This window comes from Coptis chinensis, chromosome 7 (assembly GCF_015680905.1).
Source record: "Coptis chinensis isolate HL-2020 chromosome 7, ASM1568090v1, whole genome shotgun sequence".
NCBI classification, from domain to species: domain Eukaryota; kingdom Viridiplantae; phylum Streptophyta; class Magnoliopsida; order Ranunculales; family Ranunculaceae; genus Coptis; species Coptis chinensis.
The window spans coordinates 60,197,101-60,224,975 of record NC_141462.1 but is presented as its reverse complement, the minus strand read 5'-3'; the positions used below and the strand labels follow the sequence as shown (position 1 = coordinate 60,224,975).

At 38.8% G+C, this 27,875-nt stretch overlaps 4 protein-coding genes and 1 long non-coding RNA gene across 6 annotated transcripts in view; 3 read left to right on the top strand and 2 right to left on the bottom strand.

The window, feature by feature from the left end:
- The first annotated feature begins 468 nt into the window (after positions 1–468).
- LOC147488207 (uncharacterized) lies at positions 469–2,157 on the top strand. Its single transcript, XM_086574302.1, has 3 exons — positions 469–1,530; positions 1,678–1,854; positions 1,906–2,157. The coding sequence occupies exons 1-3, from the start codon at positions 469–471 to the stop codon at positions 2,155–2,157; spliced, it is 1,491 nt and encodes a 496-aa protein (XP_086430428.1).
- A 3,995-nt stretch (positions 2,158–6,152) lies between these two features.
- LOC147488206 (BTB/POZ domain-containing protein) lies at positions 6,153–10,501 on the top strand. Its single transcript, XM_086574592.1, has 2 exons — positions 6,153–6,782; positions 9,342–10,501. The coding sequence occupies exons 1-2, from the start codon at positions 6,228–6,230 to the stop codon at positions 10,299–10,301; spliced, it is 1,515 nt and encodes a 504-aa protein (XP_086430718.1). The 5' UTR covers positions 6,153–6,227; the 3' UTR covers positions 10,302–10,501.
- A 296-nt stretch (positions 10,502–10,797) lies between these two features.
- Positions 10,798–22,618, top strand: LOC147488205 (uncharacterized). Its single transcript, XR_015202702.1, has 3 exons — positions 10,798–11,310; positions 22,079–22,135; positions 22,371–22,618. It is a non-coding gene; the product is annotated as an uncharacterized LOC147488205 (long non-coding RNA).
- Positions 22,619–22,922: 304 nt separating this feature from the next.
- Positions 22,923–25,820, bottom strand: LOC147488204 (putative protein phosphatase 2C 38). 2 transcript variants are annotated; one of them, XM_086570819.1, is made up of 5 exons: positions 25,243–25,820; positions 24,636–25,134; positions 23,677–24,044; positions 23,334–23,570; positions 22,923–23,251 (listed from the first exon to the last, which is right to left on the bottom strand). In XM_086570819.1, exons 2-5 carry the CDS (start codon positions 24,958–24,960, stop codon positions 23,030–23,032), a joined length of 1,152 nt encoding a protein of 383 aa, XP_086426945.1. In that variant the 5' UTR covers positions 24,961–25,134; positions 25,243–25,820; the 3' UTR covers positions 22,923–23,029. The 2 variants fall into 2 exon arrangements, with proteins under 2 accessions (XP_086426945.1, XP_086426944.1); XM_086570818.1 differs by having other exon boundaries at positions 24,636–25,820.
- A 1,523-nt stretch (positions 25,821–27,343) lies between these two features.
- The window catches only part of LOC147488202 (DNA-directed RNA polymerase III subunit 1-like), a 56,307-nt gene continuing 55,775 nt past the window's right edge, over positions 27,344–27,875 (bottom strand). The window contains 1 exon segment of the mRNA XM_086574996.1: positions 27,344–27,764. Within this exon segment, the coding sequence (XP_086431122.1) occupies positions 27,713–27,764 (52 nt within the window). The 3' untranslated portion in view covers positions 27,344–27,712.

Sequence of the window (27,875 nt, the reverse complement as noted above, 5' to 3'; positions counted from 1 at the left end):
CAACCCTGGATAGCTGGGGTTTTCAACTCAAATGGATTTCCATAATTTTCATCCCTTACATGAACTTGAATGCCCGCCTGGATTTGCTCAGATATCAACTGATCCTAAGAAGCTCCATTTCATTGATTTGGCTCAGCTACATGATCAGGCTGTTCATCAGGAGGTTTACTCTTCTAAAAGGCAAGAAATATCGCAAGGAGTACCCGCTAAAGATGCTCTGACACAAGACAGGGAAATTGTGAATGAACTGGTTGAAAGTTTCTTTGAGGAGGATCGCAAAGCTAGAAGGAAAACTCCTATTCCTAATGACTGTGAGGTGGCTGCTGTACGTCCTAACATTCTGCAGAAGAATTCAGTAGGGAAAGGGAAAAAACATCAGTCGGTTAAGGGTTCTGGCCGTAAGCAGACCCCAAAGTTTCCATGAGTTTACTAGCTTGGAACAGTCGAGGGAGTGGCCGACCTTCGATGATGGAGGAGTTGAAACAAAAAACCAAGGAAGTCAGGCCTATATTTATATTTGTTATGGAAACTAAGTGTTTTGTAAATAAAGGAGTCAGTTTAATTAAAAGATTAGGGGATTTCGAGTCTTTTGTAGTTCCAAGCCACGGGTTGTCTGGTGGCTTGTGGATCTTTTGGGAGAGAAGTGTGGGTGTTGAAGTAATGATGTCCGACTCTTGGTTCATTCACTGTAAAATCTCAGCAAAAGTGAATGGAGTACATGAATGCTTCTATTTGTCATGTGTCTATGGAAACTCTAAGTCTTGCATTAGGAGATTACAGTGGCCTGTTCTTACTATGTTTAAACCCCCAAATGATGAATCATGGTTGCTCATGGGAGATTTTAATGAAATAACATGTCCAGAAGAAAAATGTGGGGGAAAACTGTTTAATTATTCCAAAGTTAGAATTTTCTTGGATATGATTGATGAGTATGAGTTGTTTGATTTGGGTTTTGTGGGTAGTATTTACACCTGGACTAATAGACAGAATGGGAGGCACCGAATATGGGAACGAATTGATAGAATGATGGCAAATGAAGGTTGGCGGTCAAGATTCTCTAGTTGTAGAGTTCATCATGAGTTGGCTACCAGTTCTGATCATAAGTTTCTGATTTTAAAGTTGTTACAAGACAGGGTACCGGTTAGACGGCCTTTCAGGTTTGAAATAATGTGGGCGCAACATGATGGCTGTCAAGAACAGATAAGAGTTGCTTTTCAAAATGAGTTGAGGGGTTATCCTTCTTTTGTCTTATGTAAGAAGCTGCAAACCTGTCAAAAAAATTTAAAATGGTGGAATAAGCATGTGTTTGGCGAGGTGGAACATAAGTTGGAATGTGTTTTACAGAGGCTTAGTGAGATTCAAAGTTTAATAGAGAATGACAATGATGCAGAAGAGTTATTCAAGGTGGAGAATGACTTGATACTGGAACATAATGATATCCTGGTACAGCAAGCAAATCATTGGGGACAGAAAGCTTGTCTAGATTGGTTCCAATTTGGGGAGCAGAATACAAGGTTCTATCATAACATGGTAAACTACCGAAGACAAAGGAATTATATACACTCAATCAGAGATAGAAATGGTGGAATTTTAACTGAAAGGAGACAGATAGGTGATAGGCTCATTGAATTTTTTGAGGAGACAATGACTACTTCGACACCTGATCTTCTGTCATAGATTTTCAATGCTCAAGCCCCATATCTTGATGATGGTGAAAAATTCACCTTGTTAAGAGGAGTTGATACTGATGAGATTGTCACTGCTATGAAGCATATGAAGCCCTTTAAATCTCCAGGACCGGATGGATATCAGGCCTTTTTTTTCCAGCATTTCTGGAATTTGGTGGGGGATCAAGTAAGTGCGACAGTAAAGTCTTTTTTCCTTTCTGGCTCTTTCTCCCTGCAGCTAAATCATTCCTTCATTGCTTTAATTCCAAAAATCATGAATCCCTCACTCCCGGAGCATTTTAGACCAATCAGTCTGACAAATGTGGTTTACAAAATTATCTCCAAGATTATTGTCAATCGATTGAGACCTATCCTGCAGAGGATTATTGGTCCGTTTCAGACTGCCTTCTTACCCAAGAGAAGTATTCATGACAATGTTTTGCTTGCAAATGAATTTTATCATAAGATAAGAGGGCATGGGAATAGGTAGGGATGTCCATTCTGCCCGAAACCCGCCTAAAACCCGAAAAAAAACCGCGACCGAACCCCCGCCTCGAGGCAGACAAAAAAACCCGAACCCAACCCGGACATCGAAATACATAGGGTCGGGTTTGGTCACACTATCTAAACCCGGACCAACCCGAACCCGACCCGATAATTTGGCCCTAAAACCCGTTAAAAGGGTTAAAAAGCCCTAAAACCATATCCGGACCGACCCGAACCCAAAACCCAGGTTATATAGGGTAAAAATGCCCGACCAAAACCCGAACCCGAACTGACCATAATTCCCAACAACTATATTTTCATTTATTATCTATTTATCTTCAACAAACTTTTAATCTTTTGCTCATTACTATTTACTTTTTGGTCTTCAAGACAAATTACCTTTCGACCGCACCTTTACCACTCTTCTCTCTTCCCTCCAACAACAACTCCCCAAGAACAAGACAACCCAATCACACGCGTTCATGATGAAGAGATTGGTGGGTTTGATGGTCTTTGCTAAGTTTGCATTCACTCGGAAAATTTGCGGACCTCCTCAAATATCTCTTTCTAAATGTGGTCACCAAGGCGAAAGCAAATCAACAGTCGGATTCACACCACCACAAGAAACCGAAACTCCCAAAAGCCATCAATCTTATTGTCAAATCAACAGTCGATTCACACCACCACAAGAAGTCGAAACTCCCAAAAAACATCAATCTTATTGAGTTATTGTCTTGGAATTGCTTGCTTTGCTTGGTCTACTTTTCTCTTCTTTTGCTTTTCAAAAATGCAATCCTCGTGTGTTTTGAATCTTTGATGATTGTTGGGTGGCTTTAATGATGTTAAAGTTAAAACGGATCAAATCCAATAAAAGAAGATGGCTTTTGATTAATTAGATGAAAAAGAGGTTTTTTCTTGAGAACTTGAGATCTAATAACTGAAAATGAACGTTCCTGATGAAGAGATTTAATATTCTTTTATTTCATATATTTCGGGTTCTACCATACCCGAAACCCGAACCCGAACCCGACGGGTACCCGAAATATAGGGTTAGGGTAGGGCTTGGTCACATGTATCCAACAAATACCCGAACCCGACCCCGACCCGCAAAGAATAGGGCCGGGCCCGGGTAACCCGATACCCGTTCAAAACCCGAAAAATCGGGTTCAGGCCGGGTCGGGTACCCGTTTGGACATCCCTAGGAATAGGAAAGCTAAATATTTTGCTCTAAAGATTGATATGCAGAAGGCTTATGATAAAATTGAATGGGGGTTTCTGAGAGTGATGCTGACCAAGTTTGAGTTTCCGGTGGACTGGATTAACAAGATAATGTTTTGTGTTCAGAATGTTTCTTACTCTGTGTTACTAAATGGTGCTGCACATGGATTTTTTAAGCCATCTCGAGGACTAAGACAGGGTGATCCCCTTTCGCCCTACCTTTTTATTTTATGTTCAGAGCTTCTGTCTTTGAATTTCTTGAAACTGAACAGAGAAGGGCTTATACATGGTTGCAAATTGGGGAGATTTTTTCAACCGGTGTCTCATTTAATGTATGCTGATGATCTTTTAGTGCTGGGTAAGTGTGGATTTGAGGAGCAGCATCATTTGAACAATCTGCTAAAGGAGTATTGTAGAGTGTCAGGTCAGACTATCAACAGAACCAAGTCACAAATTATTCATCACCCCAAATTGCATAGAAGGTTTGTGTACTTTTTGAGACGAAGTTTCATGATGCCATCTACTTCTATCCTGCCAATGTACTTGGGAGTGCCAAATTTAACAGGGAAGGGTAGAGTTCAGAAGTTTAGTCCTCTATTGGAAAGATTTCAAAGGAAACTGGCAGGATGGAAAGCTAATTGTTTATCTAAGGCAGGCCGCCTCACTCTGGTAAATTCAGTTTTATCTTCGTTGCCTACTCATGCTATGTCCTGTACAATTTTACCTGCACAGATACTGGATCGAATGGAGACTATCAAAAGATCTTTTTTATGGGGTCATACACCATCAACAAGGAAACTTCATTATTTCCCGTGGAAGTTAGCATGTATGTCATGTCAAAGAATAATGGAGGGTCGGGCATAAAGGAACCGCAGCTTAAAAATTATGTTTTCTTTGGCAAAGAAAGGTTGGGATCTACTCAATCCAACATCATTATGGGCTCATCAAATGAAACAGAGGTACTTTCACAACTCCGGTTTCTTGAAGCGGAAGTAAAATCTACTTCATCGGTTACGTGGAAAAGGATTTGTGAAACACGAAAAATTATCAATCTTTGGATCGGTCCGAAGCTTGGGAATGGTACTTCTATTAATGCATGGGATGAAAAATGGATTCCACATTCGAGGATTTGGTCAACTTCTTGGGAAACCACTAGACTGTCCTTTTCACCTTGTTTCGACTTCAATGACATGGATACCAATACCGGATTGGGATAGGTTAAATGAATTTTGGCCGGTAGAATATGTGGAGAGAATTGTTTCGATACCTATTACACCAAATGAGGAGGATACTTTGATCTGGAAATGGGAGGACAATGGAGAATACTCGGTGAAGTATGCTTATAATGGTTGCATTCATTGATTACAAAGAATGAGATACTTTGGTTCGGATAACAATGTTTACAAACATGTTTGGAAGATGAAAGTCTCATTCAAACAAAGATTTTTCGTATGGCAATGCTTGCAAGGTGTCGTCCCAACAGCGGATATTTTGGCATCTCATCATTTTCATGTTTATCCAGAATGCACCATGTGTGAGAGCTTTCCTGAAACACAAACTCATGTTTTCTTTGAGTGTTCCTTTTCTAGAGCTATTTGGTGTGGAACAAATTTGAGCGGCCTTGTTGATCGGAGGAATATGAATATTGGCAGTTTTAAGGAGCAGTTATTGTGCTTATTACAACATATAAGGACAATGCAAAATGGTGAAGTGCAGTGCTGCTACTTTGTTGGGGTCTTGTGGATTATTTGGATCATGAGAAATGAAACAAGGTTTCAAGGTAAGCGTCCACATCCATCTCGATACATTAGCGAGTCTTGAAACACATACGATGGTTATGGAAGTCATGTCCCGCCGTGACGATAGGGGGAAAAATGCTTTGGTTTATATTAAATGGTTCCCACCCAAAGAAGGCCCGTTAAACCAATACGATGGGGCTTCTATTGGGAATCCAGATATCGGGGGAGGATGTATTCTCGGGGATTCAAAGAGTCATTTCATAATGGGAGCTTCGATTCCAATTTTTTTTCGCAACCAACAATGAAGCGAATTTGTTGCTCTATTATACGGACTTCAAATTGTGACAGCAGCTGGATATATGAAGGTTGAGGTAGAAACAGATTCTCAATTGCTGTTTAAGGTTTTAACGGAGGATAACTTGAACTGTCATTGGTTATTAGATAGAATTGTTACTCAGATTAAGATAATGCTGAGTAACTTCCAAGAAGTGCACTTCAGCTGGGTTTATCGTGAAGCAAATGGGGTTGCAGACGCGCTAGCCTCACATGCGGCGGCTCAAGTAAAGAACTATCGATTGTTACGGCAATCAAATGTACACTTTTCAACTGGGCCTGTCCGAGACTTGTCTTTCCTTCCGCCATTTTCGTCTGTATGGTGGCATCAGGCGCCAATGGTTGTAAATATGCAAGTCCTTTATGATGTCTTGGGTATATGTAAATCTCGTTTTGTTTAACAAAAAGTTTACTGTTACATCAAAAAAAAAAAGCTGTTTGCTGGATTAAAAAGAAAAGAAAAAAGTAAATTAATGAGAGCTGTTGGCTGGACGCGTGGCGTCATTAAAAATTACTAGTGAACAAATTCGGACTCCCGTTGTAGTCGTTCCAGCTAAATTCGTTGGTTTTGAAAGTACTAAGAGGCCCACCAAGTAATGATGACATTACAAATTAGCACCAATTATGTCCCCCCAACAACGCTTTAACTATTAATTACCAAACTTTAATTAAATTTCCGCATGTTAATCCCAATGATTAAAAAACCGTTTATATAGTTTTATTTCCATTTCCTCTTTTAGTAAAAAAAAAGAAAAAACAGTTAATTAAAGTGTGCAAGATTTTAATGGCGGCAGAGAGCATTTTGAGATCAAAACAAGTATCAGCAATGATAAAACAAGGTTTCATCTCAAACCCATCTTTCTCATTCTCTCCAAAACTTTCTCCATCATCTTCACCTCAAAATCCTTGTTTCACACAAAACAACATAAAACCAACTTCATCATCAACTCTTTATGAAATGATGTCTGAAGAACAACAAAGAGAGTCAAAACAACTAGAAGACAAAAGACGTATATCCCAAGAAAGGGTATCAAAGATATTAGACAATGCACCATTTCAGAACCCAGAGTACGGTGGAGTAAGAGATGTGAAGCTTTGTATTAGTTCAAGAGATGGGTTTAAGGTGTCTATGAATGTACATCGGAGTGTTTTGATTGACCAGAGTCGCTTTTTTAAAGACAAGTTGAAACAAGAAGAAGGGGTTATGCATTCTGTTGAGATTTGTGATTGTGATGAGGTTGAAGTTTATGTGGAGACTGTTGTTTTGATGTATTATTCTGATGATTTGAACAAGAGATTGGTTAAAGAAGATGTTGGCAAGGTGTTGGGATTGCTTAAGGTGCATTTCTTCTTCTACATTTTCTTTGTTTATGTTCATTGTAGTCTTGGTGTTTTAAGTTAAGAGTTTTCGGTAGGTTAACTGGAACCACATTGATTTTGGTTTACTTCTTTTTTGTTTATCATTGATTGATTTCTAGACAACTTTTATTGCTGATTGATATTTCTAGGTATAGTGTCAAACACAAAAGAAGGATTATTAATAGCTAAACACTACTTAAATAAATAACTACCGGTACGGGTCTCTTGCTGTGGTTGAAATTTGGAATCATTCAAAATGATAAATTACTAACATTGTTGAACTTAAAGGCTTTCTGTTTCGATTAACAACACCTGCAGGAAAAGGGATGCAGGTGTTGTTAATCGAAACAGATGGCATACCGATGTAAATACACAGCTTGAAAATGCACATATATCATCTTAATCATCCAATTTTGTTGTTAGTGGTGGAGTGCTTTCCCCCTCTAAAATTTGCCATAGTTCAGGGCGGAGGCAAATTTTTTCCATATGTTACCCTCGTCCCCAGTAACGGTTTAGAGTCACAATCACTCTAATGCTAGAAGTTCGTAATATGTATTTCTGTATTCAGTGTCGCATAATGGTCCGCTTAAGCGATTTCTTTTACTTGATTATATATCTGGTTATTAAGGTTAAATGATCGCTGCTAAGACTTCAAATGATCCTGAAAAATAGATACGATGCTTTGTCGTTATTGGTAATTTTTCATTGTTAATTGTCAACTGGTTGAAATGTTCATCAAGCTAACCTCATTTGGTCCAAGTATATCTCTTTCTTCTTTAGTTTTCCTTATTAGTTGGGGGTTAGGAAGACTCCAACCTGTATTGCTTGAACTCTAATGTACAGAGGTCCATTAGTATCCTCATTTACAATCTCTTGGAGTTTTCGGTCTAGCAGTGCTATATAGATTATAGAAAACTCTAGATTGTTCACCGTATCTTTTCTTAGATACTGCAGCTCTTACACATTCTCTATATGTGTGAGTAATCTCCAGGTTTTCAAACAAAGGGAAGTAACTCTTAATAGACACAACTAAGTTGCTGACTTGCTACAAAACCAGGCAGGTTTCTCATATTCAGTATTTGACAGCTCTTTAAGAAATATTCTAATTATCCTTGTACCCATGTGTTACATTTTTCAAGTACAGTTTCTATACTAGTTCAAGCTGATTTTGTGGTATAAGAGCTTGAACTGGATTCAGTCCAAATACATGATCTGAACCAGATGCTGATGTATTTGTGTCTGCAAGTTAAGATCATCTATCTGCAGTTGATCTCTACCTCTGTTAAGATCTGTACCACTTCATAAATTATCTGAAATAGGGATCTGGCTTGGTGATTGAACAATACAGGTTTGCCCTGGATCATGTCACAAGGATGCTTAAAGTCCATTTACTATCAGATGTCTAGTGAATATTCTAGCATTTTTTGTGTTTCAAAACAATTTTCCGCACCAAAGAACAATCGTTTGGAATTTTCAGTATCCAAAAATGATTGTTCTTAATGTGATGTGTCCACACACACTTTGACCATATCAAATCCCCTTGCTAGCCGTCGTGAATGTGAATATCCTCCTTGCTAGCTCTCTTAAATACCATAGTCCATTTACTATCCTCTTCGGGTGTGTTTGATTTCTTAGGAAACTGGTAGTCCAATTTTTTTTATTTTAGTTGTTCTTAGTAAAAGGATAGGCCAGAAAGAGCGATGTTTTTAATTTGGGGAAAGAGGCAAGATATCCTCTGCCGGGGTTTGGGGTTTCTAACCCTACTCTTCATATATTTTAGTTGGAAATATGAACGAAAACCAAGACTTCTTAAATATAGTTTAGGACCATTTTGAAGTCTGGGAGAATTACAATATACACTAGGTTGTTTGGTAGGCTATCTCTGTCTTCTGGAAAAGACATTTTCCCAAAAAATAGGTCTGTTCAATTGCTTTTGATATAGATGTAGTAAAAGACACAGAATATGTCATGGTATTCTAGCCAGAGTGTGAGATTGTGTTGTTGACACAGGGAGTTCTAATTTCTTTGGAAATGTGTTTGTCCAAATAGAATATGTAATTTTAGTTATTATTGTGACGAGATATTATTTCATTACTACCTTTCTTCAATTGGACCTACCTAAATGATACAATATAGCAATCTTTTCATTTTCTTTTTTACACTGAAAAGTCTGAAAGTATTATCTTCCTTTTGATAGTTAGGGTGAAGGTGGGAATTGATTCCAAGACCCTACCCCAACCTCCCAAGTATTGATTAGTAGGCCACTGAAAGTACTATAACATTGTAGTTTCTGCAAATCTTATTGTGGGTATTGTTCGTGTTCTTTTCCTGTTCTACATTTTTCGTAAGCTGGCCGGACTTTAAGGAACAAGATTGAAGTTAATATAGTTGATTTTTGAAATCAAAATACTAGTGTTTAAACCTCAGATTTTCTCAAAAGCAGCATTAAGGCTATAAAGAAGACACTCGATTTTTTTGGTTATACTTAAGCTTGGTTGGTTTCCCAATATTCTTTGTAATGTTATTGTTTATTTTACAGGTATTTTCAGCAATCAAATTTGATATGGGGATTATCTCATGCCTGGATTATCTGGAAGCTGTTCCATGGTCCGAGGATGAGGAAGAAAAAGTTGTATCTGTTCTTGGTCAGCTTCAGCTTCATGGTCCAGCAGTTGAAGTTCTGCAGAGGGTATCAGCGGAACCGTCTACCTCTGCAAATGGTGATGACATCTTCATGCGGCTTCTAAGTGGCGTATTAGAAGCCAAGGATGATAAAGCTCGGCGAGAAATGAAAGCTCTTATATCTGGATTGCTTAGAGAAGATGCAACCAAGAATAAGAATCACATCGATAGTGTCGATGTCTCAAGTGAAATCCTATATCAGCTCTGTGACAAATGTCTAAGTTCACTTCTCATATGTTTATCAGAGGCAGAAAGTACAGACGAGAGCAGGCGAGATCGAGGTTTGATGAGTGAGATAGGTCGAGAAGCTGACAATCTACAGTGGATTGTAGATATTATGATTGAGAAGAAGTTGGGGGATGAGTTTGTAAAGTTATGGGCTGACCAGAAGGAACTTGCTAGTCTCCATTCAAAGATGCCAACCATGTATCGGTATGAAATCAGCAGGGTTACTGCACAACTTTGTGTTGCTATAGGGAGAGGACAAATCTTGGTAAGTAGAGATGCAAGGTTTTCTCTGTTGTGCACATGGTTGGAGCCTCTCTATGAAGATTTTGGATGGATGAAGAGAGCTTGTAGATCTCTCGATAAGAAACTACTCGAGGATGGACTGAGTCAGACAATTCTTACTTTGCCATTGCAACAGCAGCAAGTGATCTTATTGAATTGGTTCAACCGTTTTCTGAACAAAGGAGATGACTGTCCCAATATCCAGAGAGCATTTCAGGTCTGGTGGAGAAGAGCTTTCATCAGACAATATGTGCCTGAGAAGGACCATTCCAACTTGCAGATCACAGTTTGTGACTACGCGACTTGAAGCTATCTCATTTATTTTTCACTCTATCCTAGCATAAAGATGTGCATACTGTATACTAATTTTTACCTGCTTATTAGTGTTTCTTCAGTTTTACTTCATTTGGGGGTTTCCAGGATAACCGTTTTAGTTTTGAATTGTCAGGCTTTGTAATAGTTTTGCGAAAACAATCAAATGGGAAGGAGCATTTGGGATATATAGTAGACTCCAGACACTCGACACTAGATAGTCTTTATGAAGAGTGAAGACTCATCTAATAAGCAGCATTTCATAGGATGATGGATCTTATAGAGTTACAGTCATAGCAATATAGCATGCTGCAATGTATCTTAATTGCTCAGATTTCTCCCATGTACTTAAACGGTGGTACGTGAAATCCGTGAGTGCGCCTATACTATGTCCAGACTTAGTTCCATGACTATTCTTTATAGTTTGATAAAAAAAAAAAAAGTTGCCAAAAATCCATGCCGCCACTTGATCAAATCATACAAAAAATTGGTTGTGTACCCCTCTCCTCGGGAGAGGTTGCAAGTTCGAATCCCACTAAGTGTTGGTTGGAATTTCTTTCTTGTGTAATTATGTGATGGGCTTTTGGGCCAAGTGAGCCTTCGAGCTAGAGACAAGGTGCTGCTACAATGGGTGGACCGAAGAGCGAAAGCAAATTTTCATGGACAAGGTGGAGGCAGTTGGGTCTACTAAAAATTGACGAGAGCCTTCGGGCTAGGTTCCTTTCGGGGTTGATGAGACTTCGGGCTAGGGTCTTTCAATGTAACCGGTGTGGGTCTGCCTTAACCCTCTAAATATTTCAAAAAAAAAAATCCTACAGAAAATCATGAACTTTGTCAACGGTATAAGAAAAGAACACCCCTACTAAGCACAGAAACTGTTTTACCATCTCATCATCATTCTTTACGTTTAGCTACTCATCCCAATAAGATCAATAGTCTTCTACTTGGTTTGGCACGCCACTTCTTTTCTTTGAACTAGAAAAGTGGATTGCTCGAGCTCAAAGGTGAAACCCCTTTTGATACTGTGATCACTTGTATTATCAACTGTGATTTAATTTCCATTACTGGATTAGGACAGTAACATATTATCTTCTTGCGTTAAAGACACAGATTTCAGCAAGCAACCTAGACACAATTGTAACGTAGAAACATTAACAAAACTTTCTTCTGTCGTTTAAAAAACTGCTAAATGTTTTGATCGTTGTATTTGTTTTTCCCTTTATTAGACTCTTAAACCTGCATGCCATCGTGAAGGACAAAACACATTTTTATCCCTTTGTTTTCGGCATTTTTTTTTGAATAAAGTAGAGGGTTCCACAGACCCTAGCCTGCATTCATAACTAATCAAAGTCTTATATATATCATGCCACTCTTATCCTCTTCTATAATATTATATAGCTTTAAATCTAGAAGTGGAATGAAAGTGCATTCCTCATTTACATCAGTAGTTAGACTAGCTAGTAGTCTGCTGCTCGATTTGTTTCCCTGTAAACATGATCAAATGTTATGATAAATTCTAGTGCCAACTTTTGTATCTCCAAGACCAAGTTTTGACAATACCATGACGCATTTTCCTTACTGTTTAGAGCATTAATGGCCTTAAGAGAATCAGAGACCACCACCAATTTTCTCACTAGAAAATCCTTGCACTTATGTAACCCCTGCTCAATAGCCTTTAGTTCCTGGTACATAACCGATCTCGCTCCTCTTGAACCTGTATAGGCAAAAAGAACTTCTCCATTTTCATCTCTAGCTACATCACCATAACTAAGACTTTTCTAAGATAAAGATCCATCAACATTGAGCTTCACAAATTGGTGATCTGGTTTCAACCATTTGCATCTCTTGGTCGCTCTCTCTTTGAATTGTGCGGAAATCCCTAGTTTTGTCAATAAGCTTCTTGATGCAGGTGTGTCTTCGACTCTCGTCAAAGTGACTTGCAGATAAACTCTCATATCAGAGATGATTGAGTCTCTTACATGTTCCCACTCCATAGTTTTTTCCTGGAATCTTCTCATGTTTCTTTCCCTCCACACATAACTGATAGAAGCACAAATATACACTTTGTAAATTTCATAATCACACTTCTTCTTTCCATCCATTTTGAATATCCTCATCCATTCTTTGTTTGTGTTATTGGTATTGAAAGTGATTCCCAAGTGGTGCTTGATGCTCTTCCAAATTTGTAGAGTGTAAGGGCACTCAAAGAATAAGTGTTTTGAGCTTTCTCGGTGGTTATTGCAAAACACACAAGAAGAGTTTTGTATAATCTTTCTCTGCATTAGTTTATCTTGTGTCAGAAAATGGTTGCCAGGCAATGAAAGAATGCCTTGGTATTACTAGCTTACCCCAAACTAGATGCCTCCATTTAACCTTGGGCTTCAGCACTGATAAGGCTTGATATGAACTCTTTGAGGTGAATTTGCCATCTTGTGAAGGGGTCCAGACCACCCTATCTCGATCCCAATGTTAGCGTATCTCAGTAGTATTGAGGATAGCTTGCTTAACAAAACCTTGAGGAAGGTCATGAACAATCTGATTCCACTTTCCTCGAGTCATTAGCTCACTCATTGTTGCGTCAGGTGGTAAGTTAATCCCATTTCTAGCTTGCAGAACGTCAATGAGTAGTACATGTTAATAAGCACCCAAAACTCTGATATTATACCCCATAGAGACAGCCATTTGGTTAATTATGTGTTTAATAATCAGAAAATAATCGCATTTTCGTGCTTTTGCAGGTTGGAGCAACTAACGTAAAAATGATGATAAAGCCAGCATTTAAACACGAAATATGGAGTATAAAGAAGCTTTTTGATTAAGCCCACGTGAAGCCCAACAAAATCCGGACTAAAGCCCAAAGACTAAAACAGTATAAAATCCAGTCAGAAACGGGATTACGTGCATAGAAACATCAAACTTCCGAAGCTCATATCTCTTGAACCAGGACTCTAAATGCAACGAGTGAGCTGCCCCGATGATCAGTGCGACGAACTCTACGCATAGGGGGAAAGTTGTAAAAATGTCAAAAGACCGGACTGCCACTAGACACACTACACATGGACCCACTAGGCGGGCCAACAAAATTTGATGAATCATCATGCAAGTCAAGACAAAGGTGCAAATAATTGGTGCAAATTTGACACCTTGCATGAAGTTAATGAGTTGGTTGGATTTAGGTGATGATTATCTAAAAAAATGAAAGGTGTCAAATGGGGGTTAGTTGTGGATAAGAGAAAAATAAATGAGATGAGAGTGTTTCACATGGGAAAAGAGAAAAGGGCTCTCTTATGTAAAGGGGGGTTGTTTTTGGGGCGTTGGCTAGCTTTTACTTCCTGGACTTTTACTTTTCATTTACTTCCATGTCTTTACTTTTGGTTTTTAGTTTTTAGTGTTAAGAAAAAAAAAGCTTGTAACTTGTTAATGGAGGACTACACCTTCTAGTTCTTGAATAAAATTTCTTTGATAGGTAAAATAGTTGGTACATTTTGTATTCTCTTCTTCTTTCTCTCTTTCTTTTAGATATCTTCTTATAACTTTTATTTTGATTCCAAGGATCATGAGCTAAAACCCTCTCTTTGTGGAGGGTTAGTGATGCTTATGTGAGGAATCCTTTTTTATTGTTTTTCTAGATAGTTGTTTTGGAAAAACAACTAGACTTACATCCTATCCCAAAATGGTAGTTGGTGTAGAGTATAGTTAGGAATCAAGGTGATGATCTTAGAGATAAATCATTATTTGGGTTCCACATACTAAAAATATGATATTAGAGATGAGTCATATTTTTAGGGATCAAAATAATCTTGTTAGGATTTGTCTTTGAGTTCTAGGAAGATTAAGTTGCAATAATCTAGAGTTAACAATAGAGATCGTCTTAACATAAGGAGAACTAAACTCTCCACACCTTTCCTAGAAATCGGTTTTCATTTTATTTTAGTTTGCACGTTAAGTAAAATTAAAATCTAGAAGAAAACTAAGTAGTTAGTATCAATTCAATCATAGTTTAAAAACTTACTCACTAACTTCTTAAAAGAGCATGATCAAGTTGTAGGTTGTTCTAGTGTTTAGGTTGGTTCGAATCCCTACTCGAGCAAAACGCACGAACACGTGAGTAAGGAATTGAGTCTACACCAAACGGAAATGAGATTCGTGGGAAATGTGTCTTCATGATTCGGCAAGCGGTTACAGGTAAAAGTATATACAGATCCTGAAGAGTGCGAGCTCGTTTTAGATTGGAGATAACACAACCTAAGATATCAAATAATGTATGACCTTGAGCCAGTGCATCGAATACTACGCAGGCAGCCTCATTGGCCGTAGAAAAGTGTCAATCTCCCATGATGTTTAGGAGTATAAACAACATTGTAGTCCCCATGTTCATGTTCATGCTTGCTAAGGGAATGGAAATGTCCCGCTCGGTACCTGAGGCATGTTCGTTGTTACCCGAAGGATGAAAAAATGATGACACATTTGAGAAAATCCGGAGACAAAGAATGGACAGAAATTTGGCAGGCTATTATCTTTTGGCGCGATGCTAAGGAAATGCATTTCATTTTAGAGGACGCCAGACCAACACATCCTGCTGGATGATAAATTTGAGCATGCCATTGTACATATATCTAACTGTAAATAGTTATGTTTCGTGTGCTACTATTTTTCTTTGTTTATTTCTGTATAATATATTAGGTTATCCAAACTTTGTGTTCCTGCAATCCCGCCCTAATTTTGCTCACGGTTCTCAGTTAATTTTTTCTTTATCTATTGATACTTCGAGGACTAAGCATCATTCAGTTTGGGGGTGCTTTAAACCTGTAGCAAAAATTAGGCAACTTGTAGGCTGTATATAGTTTCACTTTCTTGTTAGTAAATGTACTTAGTGACAAAGTCTTGTTTCCTTTTCAATGATGAAAATTGTCTAGAAATCTCACATTAGCATTCAAATTAGGGTTTGTTTTTAAGAAACTTAAGATAATACGTACGCAATAGTTTTAACATTTTTTCATGAGTATTCATGCACTGAGTATCATCAATTGTACATAGCAGTAAGTTTATGGAACCCACAGTTTGTTTACTTAAACTATCAATCCTGTGAGAATCTAACTAAAAAGCCTCGATATGTGTGATATGTGAGTAATGACACAGAGGAGTAGTGTTCCGAGTAGAGAAAATCACGCGTCTACTTACTTGATCACCATTCGAACCCTAGGCAAGAATTTAGGCCGTCTTTGGATCGACATAGTCAAAAATTCATACTTAATAAAATTTCTACCTCTAGTCACTCCACTGGACCTTTCATTTTCACCAAAAATCCCTTACCCGTCTAGTAACCCTAAATAAATTAAACCTACCCAAATGAGGAGTATGAGAAATAGGATGAAATGTAGAAAAATAAAGAAAAAGACTTGTCCCAAATAAAAGTCAGTTACTTGCTTCAGGAAAGGAAAAAATAGAATCATGTTCTTAAGCCTAGGTAAAAAAAAAAAAAAAAAAAAAACAAAGGCTTAAGAACAAAGTAGGAAACTCAGGTAGAAGCAGGAAAAGAAGACAAAGATTTTTGTAGTGTAAATATCTTGAAGACCCTATTCTCTCATACTTGTCTTTTTTGATTATCCATTTCCATTTTTTTCTATACCATCACCTAAGCCCCACAATATCTAATAAAGACCTCTAGCTCAATTAGGAGTAGGATGGTGTGATATTAATTAAGTAGTAGTTGTGATTGATTGACCTCGGCTCCTTTGTTGTCATTGAGATGTGAGGAAAAGTGTGCCAATGCACACTGGAGTTAGCAAAACTTGAGTGAAAAAATTATGAGCGAATTTGTATTTCGACACATACCTGTATATTAACGGCACTGCTTGTACATTTCAATGTGAAGTTCACTGTATGCATGTTCATAAGTAGATGTTTTAATTATTGTATGTATATTAACTTGAGTTTCAAGGGAACTAATCCTCTTTCCCCACTAAGGAGATGTATAGATATCTGAGATTAATTTAGGAAACAAGCTTTTATTACTAAGTCGTTGTAGTATAAATGAAGTTTGTGTATCTTCTCTGGAAAACTCTCACGAGACTATAACTCGTCCACTAGGGAATTCCTAGTGGTTTAAAGCCTTGTTGCATACCGCACTCTGCGAAACGAGAATTAGTTAGGACTACACACTTTTGGCCACTTATCTATTTTAATGTCTCTTTTTTGCTTGAGGACAAACAAAGTGTTGTTTGGGGGTAGTGTGATAAGCACCCAAAACTGTGATATTATACCCCATAGAGACAACCATTTGGTTAATTATGAAAGGGAAAGTATTCTTTACTGAGTTGTGCCATGTCAAAACAATGGGGGAATGGTCTGAGATGAAAGGCGGATCAAAAGACACTGATGTGTTTCGAAATTCAATAAACCAAGAGCAGTTTCCAAGAAGTCTATCAAATTTTGAGCATTTTCTGAGAGCACCTGAGCTGTTGTTGCTTCATGTATAAAAGCAACTAGTGTAAGGCAAATCATATAGTTCACAATGGATAAGACACTCTGAGAACTCAATCATATCTCTGGGATGCTTTGTACTTGAGCCAAGTCTCTCTCCAGAAAATAAAATGTTGTTGAAGTCACCTGCCACTATGCTCGGACTACCAAAAGGATAGATTTCAAGGACGTCTCTCCATAGATTTTTTTCTTTGCAAGCTGTTATTAGAAGCATAAACAATAGTGCACAAGAAAATTATATTTAAAGGGAAGTTCAGAACCTTACAATGGATGTATTGGTCTGATTCTCTTAGCTTTGTAACTTAATTGAAGAAAACTTGGATTCCAACTAATCCATATTCTTTCACTGCAGTCACTGGCATAATTATTTAAAAAGCTCCATCCCAGGCAACTCAATTTGTTGATAACATCAAAATTCACTACCCTCACTTTAGTCTCCAGCAAACTCAAAAAAGTCAAGTTATTATCCATTCTGAATTTATTTATTTCTCTTGCATTGTAATGGTCATTTAGACCTCTCACGTTCCACACTACCATGGTGTCTAACATTTATCTATGGGGGTTTTGTTTGCTACTTGGCCCTCTTGGCCTTCCCCCTCCTTTTGTCAAAGGTTCTTGTCTTCCCTGTGAAGTCTTTTTGTTGCCTTGCATGGCCTTTTTCCCTTTGGCAATACCATGGTGTCTAACATTTATCTATGGGGGTTTTGTTTGCTGCCTGACCCTCTTGTTGGGGTTTATACCTATACCAATCGATTCCCCCACTACATAGATAACTTGTATTTGAACACAATTCAACTCCAGACAAATTCTAAATATCAACTACAACGTATACTAATATGCCCAACTCGCTAAACAACTATTAACAACAAATAATAATGTAAAGCAGTAAAAGCAAACCACAACACAAAGATTTACCGTGGTTCAGCCAATGGTGCCTACTTCTACAAGAGCTAGTTCTTTATAAAGTAGGAAAGAAGATTACAATCTCTCCTTTCAGTCTCTCACCTTACTAGATCACTCTTATCTCTTTACAGGGTTGTCTCTCTGTAAAGGTTATCTCTCAATCTTGATAGCTTTCAAGATTGGGTTTTCTCTGACTTTTGTGCTGCCTCTAGTGTGTTTTATGGGTGTTAGGTTTTGCCAAAAACTCTAACTCTTATTGCAAACTCGCGGTCCCAATTTTCTTCTAAAAATAGACTTGGGCACGGGTCACGCCTCGGGCAAGCACAAGTTGAGCGCAGGTGGTCGCGCTGAAAGTACTGGAAGTCTTCTACGGCATGGGCGCGGGTCGTGCTCTGACATTTCCACGTAGAATGAAATCCTTTCCTCCTCATGTGAGGGATAAAGCCAACAATCTCCCCCTCCCGAACAGTGAGGGGGGCTTCCTCCATGCAATTTCCAAATCAACAGGAGGAGTGTGCTGCCATTCCGGCAATAGCACAACAAACATCAAACTTATCTTTCGGTAAGACTTTGGTCATCATATCTGACCCGTTCTTGTCGGTATGGATCTTCTTGATACACAAATGCTTGTCTTCGAGTACTTCTCTAATCCAATGATAACGCACGTGTATGTGCTTGGATCTAGAATGGAAACTCGGATTCTTGCTCAAATGGATGGCGCTCTGACTGTCACATAGAACTACAAACTGTTTCTGCTTTAGCCCTAGTTCGTCGAAGAACCTCTTCATCCATAGCAACTCTTTGCAACACTCAGTGGATGCAATATACTCGGCTTCTGTAGTGGAGATGGAAACACACTTTTGCAACTTTGATTGCCAAGAAACTGCTCCCCCTGCAAAAGTAACCAGATAACTGGAGGTGGACTTCATCGAGTCAACATCACCTGCCATATCTGTATCAGTGTAGCCTTCAAGTAAGGGCTTACTTCCACCAAAGTACAAACACGATTTGGAAGTGCCTTTGAGATATCTCCATATCCACTTAACACCTTCCCAATGCTCTTTCTCCGGATTTGACAAAAAACGACTTACAACGCCCACGGCGAAAGCAATATTTGGTCTTGTACACACCATTGCATACATTAAACTGCCCACTGCGGATGCATAAGTAATCTTTTCCATATAACTCTGCTCATGATCACCCTTTGGGCACATCTCTTTGGTCATGTGGAACTGGCCACCAAGCGGACAACTGACTGGCTTCGCTTGATCCATGTTGAATCTCTTTAACACCTTCTTAATGTAGCTTTCTTGAGAAAGCCACAACTTTCCACTCTTTCTATCACGAGTGATCCGCATCCCAAGTATCTACTTTGCTTGACCCAAATCCTTCATCTAAAAAGACTTACTCAAGTCGTTCTTCAGCTTGGATATCTTGTTGATGTTTGGGCCAACTATCAACATATCATCCACATACAACAATAGCACTATGAAATCCCCATCTGGAAATCTCTGAACAAACACACAATGATCGGAAGCAGATTTCTTGTATCCTTGCTTCGCCATAAAGGAATCAAACTTTATGTACTACTGTCTCGGTACTTGCTTCAACCCATACAAGCTCTTTATCAGCTTGCATACTAGGTGCTCCTTGCCTTTGACCTCAAACCCCTTTTATGCCCATATGGCACAGTCTCTTGCGCCACAGTTCAGAGGAAGCTTCTTCTTCTGCCGCATTCACTTCTGCTTTACACAAACTAGCATGTGTTTTGTAAAGAGAACAAGTTTTCTTCCCTCTGGCTGCTATAATGGAACCTCTTCTCAGTTTCCATACCCCATTACTAAACGAGTTTACAAAGTCATCGTCATCTAATTTCCCCGAAATTAGACTTAGCCGAATGTCAGGGACATGTCTTACATCCTTAAGTGCCAAGGTGTAGCTGACATTGGTTTCTACATGAACATCTCCAATGCCTATAATCTTTGAGACACTACTGTTACCCATCTTCACTTCACCATATTCACCACCACTGTAGGTAGTGAAGAATTCCACTGTCTTGATTGTGACGGATGATAGGATGCTCCTGTACCTATCACCCACTCTGTATCTTGACATAAGGTACTAAGACAGTACACACCACAATCTGACACAATTCCCACTAGGTCGTCGACTAGTGCGATAGTATTTCTACCTGTGTTTCCGTTCCTCTGCACCATGTCTTCATGTACATAGTTATTCTTCTCATCCCTCTTCAGTATTCTGCACTCATATCTGAAGTGCCCTTGGTGGCACAATAGTAACATTACCTCTCTGCCTTAAGAGTTCTAGCTTCACCCCTAGATTTACTTCTGTCATCACCTCTAGAACGAGATGGTTTTCTGTATCTACCTCTCCCCCGTTTCTCTGTGACAAGGATCTTTGAGTGTGAGGAGCTGCCTTTTGAACTCCTTCTAGTCTCCTCATTCAACAAAGACGTGGTAGCCATCTCCATGGTAACAATTCCATCCTTGGCTGCTACGTGTAGAGAAACTGCTAATGTCTCCCAACTTTCGGGTAGAGAGCCTAATAGAAACAAAGCCTCAACTTCGTCTCCCAAATCAATCTTCATCAAATGCATCTGATTGATGGTATTCTATAATTCGTTAAGATGCTCAGACATTGAAGAACATTCTTGGTACTTCATGTCGGCAAACTTCTTAACGACCAGCACTTTGTTTCCGCCCGACTTCCTCCCATAAAGGTCTTCGAGTTTTTTCCACAAGCCAAAAGCTGTTATCTCTTGGGATACATGGTGAAAGACACTGTCGTCAATCCACTGTCGAATGTAGCTAATTGCTTTTCTGTCAAGTTTGCTCCACTCAGTCGTGGCGACCATTTCCGGTCTTTCTTCTCCATTTTCAATAGGTTGTGCCAAGTCCTTGCAATAAAGCAAGTCTTCCATCTTGGCTTTTCAAATGGTATAGTTCTTCCTATTCTGACTCGTCATGTAAGTGTTCACAGAATGGTCCATTTCTACAAGTTATTTAAACTCAAATCTTCTCTCAGGAATTTCGTCAAACACTTTCCGACTAAGATTTGGATAACACCCTAGGCTAATCTAACCAAGGCTCTGATACCACTTGTTGGGGTTTATACTAATACCAATCGATTCTCCCACTACACAGATAACTTGTATTTGAACACAATTCAACTCCAGACAAATTCTAAATATCAACTATAACCTATACTAACATGCCCAACTTGCTAAACAAACTATTAACAATAGATAATAATGTAAAGCAGTAAAAGCAAACCACAACACAAAGATTTATCGTGGTTCGGTCAATGGTGTCTACTTCCACAAGAGCTAGTTCTTTATAAAGTGAGAAGGAAGATTACATTCTCTCCTTTCAGTCTCTCACCTTACTAGATCACTCTTATCTCTTTACAGGATTGTCTCTCTGTAAAAGTTATCTTTCAATCTTGATAGCTTTCAAGATTGGGTTTTCTCTGACTTTTGTGCTGCCTCTCGTGTGTTTTCTAGGTGTTAGGTTTTGCCAAAAACTATAACTCTTATTGCAAACTCGCGGTCCCAATTTTCTTATGAAAATAGACTTAGGCGCGGGTTGCGCCTCGGGCAAGCACAAGTCGAGCGCGGGTCGCGCTGAAAGTACTGGAAGTCTTCTATGGCATGGGTGCGGGTCGCGCCTTGGTCGAGGCCAATTTGGGCGCAGGTCGCGCTCTGACATTTCCACGCAGAATGAAATCCTTTCCTTGACGGGGGATAAAACCAACACCTCTTGGCCGCCAAAAGGTTCTTGTCTTCATTTTTGTTGCCTTACATGGCCTTTTTCGGCATTAGGATAACATTCTTCTCATTCTTCAGCATTACTTGGGCACCACCATTGCATACAATTTCAGGGATACCTTGGGGGAGAACATCATCTTGTGTTCTCTCTCCTACAAAGCTAAATGGCTTCTTGATCATCTTCTAAACGCCATGGTGTTGACATTATGGATGGAAAGAAACTTGAGGGTCATTGAACACAAGGAAAAAGAGGGGCATAAGTTGGTAAAGGAAGTCCAATAGTTTCTCTTTGATTGGGCACGTGATTGTCTAGTGTTTAGTGGCCGCTGTAAAATTTGGGAGTTTTATGTAAAATCGGGTGTTCTTGTAAGATGAGGGATCTTCTTGGTAGAGCATAATCTAATCTCATTTTACTTTTCATGTTTTAAGATCTTCGCAAACTCCGTCATGTACGTGTTCCATCAGAAGTAAATGGCAAGACCAACTCTGAGACGTAGGGCCTGTACTCTGGTTCTGGACAACTTTTCTCAGGATCTTAACTAACCACCCATGTTTTCTATGGAATTATCCACACTAAACATATTTGTTGGTTTAATCAGGACAAAGACAATGTGGTGAAGGGCCACTGACAAGATTTTGACTTCATCACATTTGAGGTCACTTTTCAGTGTAGAAGAGACATCAAAATTCATTATGCTTTCTAACTCTTGTCCCATAATATCTTCTCATTGTGGGCGCTACCGAACTGTCTTTGGTTTCTCATTTCGCAGAGTTTGTGTTCTAACCATCTGTGCTCCCCTGAGGATTCTAGGGCCATGTTTGTTTTTGTATTTGTTTCCTGATGAATGATGTTTTGGAGCTCGTTCTGATACACCTTTGCATGACATGTAGATCATAAAATGTAACTGTGGAGAACAACTACAGGATATCATTTTGGAGAGTGATCCTAAAGGACTGGTGGAGATTTTGAAGAAGAAGCAGACTAAAATTATGACTGGAAATGGAAGAACATTTTTGATAGTTTTTTGCAAGTCTGTAATATTTTGAACTGCTGTGGTGTTAGATTCACACCTAGAGCTAACAACACATCAGCTCATGACTCAGGGAGTTGTTGTTCCCTTTTTTATTAACAAGTCAGGACCCCTTTTCAATTTGGGATGTCCTGGGCGATGTTGTGTAGTTGCGACTTGCACCCTTCACATAGCAATGGTACGAGCTCATACAGTGTGCAATATACTAGTATGAATACGTACTGTACCTTTGAGTACACTTCCTTCGCGCACTTCGTTCAGTACAGGGTTCCCTACACAAATCTATGAGTCCTATATGCGTAGAGAGTTAAGATTCACTTTAATTTCCTAATTCCATGTTCTTGCTGCATATGTAAGCTTAATATCACCGAATGCTCTCAGAAATTTCTGAGATGCGTCTAAAATATGGAGATTGGCTATAAAAGAAGATAGATTAATTTTTTTTGTCTTTTTTTGTCTGATACAATTAGAAAAAATGAGTCTAAGAGCCGTAGTTCTAAACTTCTAAAGCTTTTTGGGTTACAACGCTTGCATGGTGCCATCCCAACCTCTTAATGACAACGAGGGGTGTGAAGAGCTCTTACTGACCAAATTAGAATCTAGAAACAAAACTATGACTGTAATATCATCATGGAAATGCCTTCGCACCCCTCGGTCAATTTTTTTCAGGTCCGTATATCTCATCTCCCTTTTCTTTGCTGCTTCATGAAGTGCAGCTTTAACAAGTCTCCTTGCAATTCCCTTCAAACGCATGGAATTATTAGTATGCAATATATGTATACTTTGAATGCGTGGAACTCGGAAGTCAGATGAGAAAGCTTACATGTGATGGATTTTCGTTGACAATGTTAACAGCCTCCTTATTGCTAAGATGCTCCCATAGACCGTCAGAGGCAAATATAAGAAACTGGTCTTGGGGGTGAAGTTTTTGAATCCATACTGTTGGTGCAGCATTAAGGATTGGTTTGCAAAAAGGCTCTGAGAGTCTAAATTTCGATAACAGAGGTTCTTTGTTGAACTCTGCATTCTTCAGATAGGCATCACCAATGGATCTTGAAACCTGAAATAACCATCACAAGTTACTTCGAATGATTTAATCTGTCTCATCAAGTACTTAAAATATGATTTGAAGCTGCAAAAATGTTACAATGTTAAAGGAAATATACCTGTATAATACCCTTTATTCGCCATACTTTGTGTTTTAGAACTACAATCTGTGAATCATCGGGATGCAATGACCGCAACTCCTCTCTCACAGATTCCATACTTGCATTATGTTCTGTAGACAACTGAACATCTGTGGCTTCTTTCGTGGCCTTATCCAATCTCCCTAAGACTACCCGAGAATCCCCTGCATTGGCGATATAGAGTGTTCCGCTGCATATGATTCCCACTAAACAGCACGATCCCACTGATGCAAGTTGTGGTTTACTAAGCCACTGCTTCTTGACTAGTGAGAGAAATTCCTCTTCTGTTGCTAAGAACGCTTTGTGGATAACCTCCGTTGACATCCCCTGCTGCTCTGATGCGAATTCTACACCATATAAGTTGCAAGTTAGTAACCAAAGCTATATGTCAATTACCCACAAACAAAATCGCGAATGGAGAATGTAGAATTGATAGCAAAATGTGTACACGATTTAGTGCTGATCCATAGCTGGACAAAATGGAGCTACAGTTGTTAATTGTTCCCATTATTTGAAAGTAAGCCTCAACTATACGTTGTTAGAAGAAGTGTACCCTTGTGTAGCACTTCTTTTAATGGTCTCGAAGCACGTAAGAATATGATCTAACCTTTATCATTCAACAAGTTCTCTTTATCTATATTTAAACAAGGTAACAATATTATCACAGTAAATAAAGTCCATTCACAAGAATACGCTAGGTTTTCTTCTTCGTTCTGGAAACTTGAATGGTTAGACTAGAATGTGAAATTTCAGACGAAGGATGGAGAAAGTTGGTACTAGCTAGTAGCCATCTTGGTACGGTCGTGGGGAGAAGAATTCAGAACACATAGCCGTATGACATATTTACAGCCACAAATTAAGTATATTTAGAATCTGACTCACAGTTTTTCATATAAAGTATTGAAGAGTTATAAAGAATGAAGAGAAGAACAACATACTTTTTAAATATTGAAACAGGTTCTGATTAGCAAACCGTGAAGTCTCTGGTCCTCCATGTCCATCATAAATCCCAACAAATGTCCCTTGAGGGCCTGAATCAAGTGAACTCAAGGGTCCTGACTCAATTTGGCTCTGATCCTCCAACAAGTTATTTGCCTGAACTACTGCCATTGAGAATTCTCCATAAGCATGATGTCCAGAATCCTTATACCACAACAAACCATCTCTACTACTCCCACTGTTGCTTCCATTAGGATCATCATCAGCCACAGCAGAGGACTTCCAACAAGGAGAAACAATCTTCATAAATCTAGATGATGTCATAATATCTCACATCTCTCATTCAAACCAACCACCAAGGAAGTTATATACCATGTCCTGATGAAATAATACGAGACCTGTGCGTACGCAATTTAAAACTAGCCCACCACCACTAAATTTATCGAAGCAACTAAATAACGCCCATTGCAGAATTCAACACCTTCAATCTCTTCAAATCTTCAGAAAGACAAAATGTGTATGGGCTTGAAACAAGAAGTTTATGAATCTAACACAAAACAACAATATGTTTTTAAAGGAAGTTCAGAGTATCCAGGGGATATATACCTCAAATCTGGTTGGCAGTTTCGTCTTGACAGCTTATGAACATTAGCTGGAATACCCCATTCAGAATTGTCATTGACAATAGTCTGACATAGAACACAATATTATGTAACGGATAAGAAAAAACACTAATGTGATTCACTCTTGACAATAAATACAAAAACTCTTTTCAGGAAAAAATAAGTGTTGTCGATCTTCTTATACATGTTCTCTTATATGTAATGAAAAACAAGTTTAGGTTCCAAATCTTGCAAAATATTCCTTCTCTTCGACGAGCCTAACTTAGCTTAGCTTTTTTCCTATTGTGGAGATTAGTTTTGTATTTCATTGGCTGTAGCTTTGACTGTTGACCTTGACAATCAAACATGCCAACAACAACAACCCACCACCTTTTTAGCCTGCTTTTTCTCGTCTCTCTTGCTTATTTGCTCCTGTCTTTTTTGTAATTGCTTAAATTTGCCTCCATTTCCATGCAAAGTTATGACTTACGACGGCTTAACCTATGTCTTAATAACGAGATGCCAAAAAGATTCTTCTTTATACCCTTAATCCCAGTCATTGTAATGAACTCATGATCATCTGTACAGTACAACATTAGAAAATGTTTCTAGTGTTTCAATTTATGCAAGTATGGAAAATCATTGTCTATACTCAGCTCCACTTAGTTCAACTTTGCCTTCACGATATTGATTCGGAAAGAATGTTTTTGATATCAAGGACTTTTTTCAAAACAATGACCATTAAAAGCAAAACTCTGGACAGTAATGTGTAAAAATAAGGTAGAATATGTAATCTTAATTGATTGTTGAATTAGAGCAAGTAGATTGGAATTGGAACCATGCAAAATGCTCCCACAGAGATTGGCTAGATGATTTGCACGGTTGAAAATTGCCAAAAGACCGAAAAGATGCTTGTGTTTTGCACATCTAGCACAAGCCGTTGTATGCGTAGATGACACATTTTCTTCCGTCTGTCAAAATCTTGCAATTTGATAAGGGTGGCCGCTAAAAACACTAATTAAAAAAATAATATATGAAAAGGATAACCACATCAAAGAATCAATTCTGCAATCATCTATATTACATAGAGCAGACTTGTGATGTGGCGCAACCAACAATGTTGTGGTTCTCTGCTTCTAATATAACTTAGGGGCAACCCCTGAGGATTCTTCAGCATACTACTTCACCAGTTTACCATATAAATAGTTAACAAACGCCACTAGACAAGGACGGAGCCATCAGGGTCATCGTCTCCTGCCAAGGGTTCCTCTGGTTAACAGCAGTTGACCGCCGAGGAGGTATGTGTTTTTGGGTGGTTGGAACCAGAATCCCCCTAGACAGCATGAGATCTCGAGATCTTATGTGGGTAGTGGGTACACAACTACACACTACACACCAACGCCCTCCATGACCAGGTGGGCTCTCCTGTTTGCACATGAGGCTGCTTTACCGTGAACCATAGGCACTCCTTCATTCATCTTTTTTCTTACAAGTTAAGTGTTGCATGGCCCGCAATCACCGAGGCCGGGCATTCACTAGTCTCAAATATGAGGAGGAAAACACTCTAACAAGGCAAGAAATCTATGCAAGATTCCAAACCTTGTTCACTTTTTTATGTACGTATGGTCATTTCTGCCTCCTTTATTTTATGATCGAAAGGGTGAACGAAAACAATAAGAAGGTACAATGTAAGCTACAACTGATCTGGCACATGGCGCTGCAGACCGATCATAGCGAGCACAGCAGTTAAATTAGCATCTTTAACTTCTGGCCAAACAAAACTCAAAATTAGTTTTCACTCACATTTGATATCTGGTTATTGCAATATTACTTCTCCATTTAGAAGTGTTTAGGAGCTCGTGCTTCCAAGTAAAACCACTATAGCACACGTAACTGTAAACTTTAGTCCATGACCATTACAGAAAGGCTATCATATATGGAGCACATATCCTCATGCTCAGTAATTATATGCGGACTCCCAAAAACCAACACCGAAACTGACCACTCATGATTCATGTAAAATACGCGACCGTGTGTATTTCAATGCATATCAACTTTAGCCGATTAGGAGTCGGGGTATCCTGTGCAACTTGCGCTAATAGAAATTTAGAACACAACCATTTCATGTTTTTTACTTTTATATATAATTACAAAACTCCAAAATATCAGTATTAGTCTTATACTCTAATTTCAATAACCCTGTAAAACATTTTTGAGGATGTACACTATTTTCAGTAACTCTGCACATCAACCGATCTTGGACCATGTAAATACCCAAAAATAATGACAGACCACAAAAGCAATCTCCACATTTGGACTTGGTGGACCGCTATTAAAACAATTTAAAAGATCAAAAACAGCGAAAGTAAGATTGGATCACGTAACACTCACGCTTGGGGTAACAAATCAAAATGCGAGCTTACTTCCACTATCAGCTTAAACATGTTGGAAAATGCCAGCTTCATATCTTATCTTCAAGATAAAATTGGATCCATCGCATAGGTCAAATTTGGAACGTGCTGAACTCTGCAGAGATGAAACCAAAAAGAGTTACAACAGGCTTTGGCAACGTCGTTGCGAATATTTTCATTTAGACCCACGCACACACACAAATATACAGATAAAGAGCAGCAGCAG